Source organism: Ylistrum balloti, unplaced genomic scaffold (genome assembly GCF_031769215.1).
Source record: "Ylistrum balloti isolate Yb309-2 unplaced genomic scaffold, AGI_CSIRO_Ybal_v1 Utg370586, whole genome shotgun sequence".
Taxonomy (NCBI): domain Eukaryota; kingdom Metazoa; phylum Mollusca; class Bivalvia; order Pectinida; family Pectinidae; genus Ylistrum; species Ylistrum balloti.
In genome coordinates this window covers 100,408-106,402 of record NW_026782364.1, presented here as the reverse complement: position 1 = coordinate 106,402, position 5,995 = coordinate 100,408, and the positions used below count along the sequence as shown (strand labels likewise).

General features: G+C 32.4%; 1 protein-coding gene across 1 annotated transcript; it reads left to right on the top strand.

The window, feature by feature from the left end:
* The first annotated feature begins 207 nt into the window (after nt 1–207).
* LOC132556731 (enoyl-[acyl-carrier-protein] reductase, mitochondrial-like) lies at nt 208–1,498 on the top strand. Its single transcript, XM_060221173.1, has one exon. The coding sequence runs from the start codon at nt 211–213 to the stop codon at nt 1,333–1,335; it is 1,125 nt and encodes a 374-aa protein (XP_060077156.1). The 5' UTR covers nt 208–210; the 3' UTR covers nt 1,336–1,498.
* The last annotated feature ends 4,497 nt before the right edge of the window (nt 1,499–5,995 follow it).

The window sequence follows — 5,995 nt, the reverse complement described above, 5'->3', positions numbered from 1 at the left end:
CCTGCGAGTCCTTTACAATTGTAAACTACAACATCTAACCATCACATTGCGGCCATATTTGTTTGAGGGTTGCTATGATTCTTTCACATGCGCAGACGATTAAGTTATTCGTTTCCGGTTTAAATGTTCAGGGCTTCTCGGGTGTTATTATTCTAGTTGTAAGTACACTGCCGATAAATTCCGAACAAAAACGCGAAGATGGCTGCCGTGATGAGAAAGTTTACGCGGCTGTCGCCGGGTGTTTTCAATTTTCACAAGATATGGGTAGGTAAGCAAGAGCCGTGTCAAGTAAGATCGTCCAGTAACGCCAGAGAGTCATTTGCAATTACCTATTCCGATTTTGGAGACCCAAGGAAAGTTCTAAGAAAAGAATCTATTCCAATGCCAACAGAACTCGAAAGCTCTCAGATTCTTGTGAAGATGTTGATGGCTCCTATTAATCCGTCAGACATCAACATGATAGAAGGAACATACCATATTAGACCAAAATTGCCTTCTCATGTCGGCAATGAAGGGGTAGGAGAGGTTGTTGATGTAGGCAAAAGTGTTGAGAACTTTCAGAAGGGAGATTGGGTGTTGCCAGCACATGCTGGCTGGGGCACTTGGAGGACATATGCATTATGTGAGGAATCTAGCGTACAGAAGATCAAGAATGATATTCCTGTCCTTGGTGCTGCGACTCTAGCTGTCAATCCGTGTACGGCCTACAGAATGCTTAAAGATTTTGTCCCAGTGAAGCAGGGAGACATTGTTATTCAGAATGGTGCCAACAGTTCTGTTGGGCAATGTGTAATTCAGCTGGCAAGAGAATGGGGTATTACTACTATAAACATCATAAGAAATAGACCCGATGTTGATAAGCTGACAAGCCAACTAAAAGATCTTGGAGCTACACATGTTGTGACAGAAGAATTTGCATCGTCACGAGAAATGCGGGATATGGTAGCAAGCTTACCAAAAGCTCCAATGTTAGCATTGAATTGTGTGGGTGGAAAAAGTGCAACTGAATTGACACGCTTTTTAGGCCAAAATGGTGTCATGGTAACATATGGAGGGATGTCAAAAAAACCTGTTGTTGTTCCTACTGGTGCATTTATCTTTAAGGAAATTCGTTTGGCTGGATATTGGAACACACAATGGAATGCATTAAACAGTAAATCTCCAGAAAAAGTGAAAATGTATAAGGATATATGCGACTTAATGCGAGCTGAAAAATTTTTTCCTCCAGAGAGTGATCTAGTTCCTTTCGAAAAATTTGAAGATGCTGTTGCTGAAGCAATGGTAGGATTCCGTCAACAAAAAAAAGTTCTTGTGATGGATGACAAGTTTTTTTAAACTTGGCTTTAAATTTTTAAAATAACTGATGCCTATTACAGAAAATAAATGTTGCAATCAGATTGAATGATAGATTTCAGATATCTAATAGAAGTTAATAAGAATTCAGATTCAAATTAAATATTTGTTTTTTATTTTATTGGAAATAAAATGTGTTTTCAGACTTTTTTTATTTAATCATTAATTATTGTTAGTTTACCTGCCATTTATTATTTCTATATGAGCATAACCAACTTGCAGTGTAGGACACTGCCTGACAGTCTTTCGTAAACTTTAATGAGATCAGTGATTTACACCAAACACTATCATGCCAATTTTGATTGAACACAATTGAGTCCAGTATGTTTAAGATTTGTGTTTCATTATTCCACGTAATTCAGATGTGATATCATGACACAAATGTTAGTATATGGTGGTGGACTTGAGTATACTTATTTAGATACATGTATTTATACTTCCTCGTATGCATTGACCTTAATTGACCTATTTTCAAGGACTAATGGTCTTGTATTTATGTTATAACTGATGTTAAAAATCACGTTTCATCAGACCCAGGGTACTGATACCTTGGTGTCTGGCCAGTTTTCCCCCAGGATAGATGCCATAAAGTTGTCTAATGCATATATTTATCAATGACTATGACCCGTTTTCATGTTTCACAAGACCTAAGTATGAATAAAGGATACTGATATTTGACTAGCTGTTATATGAAGATTTATAGGGGTCAGATTTGTTAACAGCAACATCTGATCTGGAAAAGTAGGGTACTGAGAGTGATCATTCGTGGTTATATCATAAAATTTAACACACCACTTTTAAGATACATTAGCACTTTGAACACATGATTATTTTACTGTTTTAGCATTAATTTACATGAGAAACACAGGCCCTCTGCACCTCTTGACTTGTAATATTCTTACCTTAAAATCAATCCATAGCAAGCACATTCATTAAGAGTTATTCTTTGAAATTTTAGGTTTGCATTAAACCCATCACACAGAAAAGTTTGCTAAGAGATTGCCACTAAAGACTGTCCAATGTTGTTGATATAAAGATATTCCCTTTTCAGGGAATCTAATAAAGACAAAAGAAGTATTGTGGCTTGTAAGATCGTATTTAATGCCAGTCTGAACATTCAAGTCATACAAGGTAAATAGTAGTAATAAATCCACAGCTAACTCCTAAAAATTGCACAAATTAATTTGTTTGGTCCCAACATTCTAAAAATAAAATGTTTCCCCTATCTTAATCTAGTAGAAATTGCAAAAAGAGACACTCACTGTGATACCATTTCAATAACATCAAAGTTTGAATGCTTTAAAGAAACAAAAAAAGGTAAATAAAAACTTGATAGGAAAAAAAAACTCTTTTCAGAAAGTACTGATTCTTTAATCTTTTGAAGGGAAAAACTTTTTTTGTTAAGTGTGACGAACACAAACAACAAGAGAATTTAACATCAAGAAGTCCCAATACTAAAAAGCAATGAATGAAAATATTTTATTTGAGTGATATTGTCAAACAAAACTAATGTTCTGGTTCCTGTTTAGTTTATATTTCTGATAACAAACTTAACACTTTAGATGTGTTACACTATGAAGCATGCCACCGATACAAAAATAAAATATCAAAAAAGAAAAATCAAGCACTTAAATTTCTGGACGGATTGGTCACCAAAACAGAGGCACATTTTAAGCTTTGATATGTAGTGAGACTTAACAAACTGCCACAATTAAACATTTATAAGTCAATACTTAATTCATTGAGCCTGTTTTTTCTCATTAATATTCACATATTCCTACACTGTTTATGAATCTCTTTATTTCCCAACAGCAATAAACACACTAACAACATGTGAAAAAGATGTCAAATGTTGAAAAGAGTACAATTCTAACCAGTCAGATAATAGGTTTATGTAGACCTCACACACTATCATCAAGGTACCAAACATACATACAATGGAATAAATAGAGGTATGACATATGATTGAAGTGTAGACATATTTTTCAGGTAAACCAATAAACATGACATATCAGAAAAGAGTTTTGTTTCCTGATCCATATTAAGATCACCCTTGTGTTCAGTTAAGTATCCTATCATACTACATGTACAAGTACTCTCCGGTCTATATAACCTTCACCAGTTAATTGACATCTACACTCTGCTTACCATTGAAATAGTTTATGGTATTCAGAATAACTAGAAACAAAAAGTTTAGTTAGGATGCACAATAAAGCTATCTTTCATCATGTATCATCAGAGAAATAGCACTATAGTGTGTGATATGAGGGAAACAAAGGACACATGCAAAGGATGGTGGTCACGTGTAAAGGTTAGAGGTCAGAGGCAAAAGGTCACAGGTAAAGGTTTGAGGTCACATGTAAAAAGCTCATACAAAATAATACAATATATACCAATCCAGTACAAAAGGCTACTTTATATCAGCTTTAAGGCACATTTAAAATTTCATGTTATCAACAATGATAGGCCTTAAATTCTGTAAATGAAAATTTGTAACACAGTTTCTGTGTATTTCATTAATTATCTAGTTTAACATGCATTTAACAAATGTATTTACACATGTGACTGATCTATAGAAGACACCAGTTAAGTTTAAAATAAAAATGCAATGGTAATGCCAAAGGTGAAATACTATTTCTGCAATTGTGAACAGTTAGAAAAAAATGTCATGCTGACCACAAGGAGCAAGGATTACATCTTACAAGTGCTTGGACAAAGCAAAGGTGAAATACAATGCTCAAACCCCAGAGACAAACACGTGCTTTTGTTAAAGATATATGACTAGCATTATCTTCAAATCAATGATTTAGCAATTACTCTAACCTCCTTGAACAGTTTTTAATTGATAGATTGTACCATGATAATAATATTGCCTTTCTTACCAGCCTTTGTTATTTTGACAAGACAGTTTTCTCTCTATTGCCTTTTCATTTGAAAGCTGTATTTAAAACACCATTTTTCTGCTACAGTCTAACTACAGTGCTCATTATCATATACTTATTATATCTGCCTAATTAAGCATTGTCATAATTCTCTGAGAAATCTCCAACAGCTAGTCATACAAATCACTATCAAATCACACAGAGAAAAAATTAACATTAAACCTGAAAGCTGTTATTTTTATGATAACCAAGATATTTTAGATTAACAACAATTTATGTTAAAAACATATGCATTCAGAATCATAAGGTGTATTGGCACTTGCCTCAGGGTTTCACATCTATTCATGTGTTTATTATTCCTCGATTTCCTTCTTCATTTGTATATAATTAGCCATAACACCAAAACTCTTTTTACTGCCAAAATACCACAGGTTTGGTTGATATAGCTAAAAAAAATACCCTGCCTTCCTTTTTTGTGTGATAATCCTAAGGCAATGCATTGATTCTGCATATCATATCTTCAAATAAAATACATATTCATGTTCAAAGTTTTTCTGATCAACATTTTAATGCAAGATAAAAATATTTGCACTAAACAAAATATATCATGGTGGGTGTAGAAATATAGAGAGGTTTTATGCTTCAGATAATATTTCAGAATCTACTTAGATACTCATATACTTCTCTGAAAAGCAAAATATTTATTTTGAAAATAACTGTTAGTACAGTACACATGTATGCCAACACAGTGGTTTTTATAGCAAAAACATGCAAATATGAATTCTGTTGTATAAAATAAGAAGAATAAGCATAAACCTGTTTCTATGTCATAGCAGTATATGTATCAAAGTGATATCTCATTACTGCAAGTCACAATGATTTCTTTAGAATAAGCTACACAAGTTACTAGAAACTCTGTTCAAACAATAACTACTTTCCAGAAGGTTCAGAGATCATGTCAGTTGATATCAATGACACCCATCACTTTCCTTCAGATCAACAAAAACAAATCTTAATTACAATTACCATGTAGTATTAGCGTATGTATGTACATTTTTGATATCAAGAATAAAACAAACAAAAAAAAAAAAAAAAAAACAAAAATATCAAATATCTTTACATCTCAGTTCTACCCTTTGTAAATAAGTTAATTTTGGCTTTAAACATAACTTGACATACCAGTTATGACTTAAAATAAGATTAAATATTTGCCTGAGTTCAATGTTAATATTACAAAGTTTCTCATATTTTCCTCTTTTTTATGTACTGTATAAGATGTACACAAATATGAACAAATTGACATACATCAGTGCATTATACTTGTATCTATTTTAATTTATGAATCAATGTATATTCAAATATTTGGAATTAAATCATTATAAAAATATTTATTCAGATATAAAGAAGGTTATCTCCCCTTATTCGAATACAGCTTTCATTGATTTTCTTGTGATTCTCAAAAGTAAAGGTTCATTACATCTTCCAAACTTTATAAATAAAACATCACAACATTATTCTTTTGCAAATACACAGTCATCTGTTTCTTTGGATGTGTGGTAAATTACTTTTGATTATGTAAAAAAAAAAGATTAAGATACACTACAGTGAAATAAGACTTATTTTTGTATTAATTTTTTTTACTTTTTTTTTCTCCTCTTCTGTCAAAGCAATCAGATTTCTAAAAATAACAACAATACCATAAATTTGAAATTGTGAACTTAAATTCTCGTAGGAGCAAGTAATTACCTAGCTTCACTGAA

What these genes read in the sequence shown, in the direction of transcription:
- LOC132556731 (XM_060221173.1), top strand. Translation starts at nt 211, where the DNA reads ATGAGAAAGTTTACGCGGCTGTCGCCGGGTGTTTTCAATTTTCACAAG.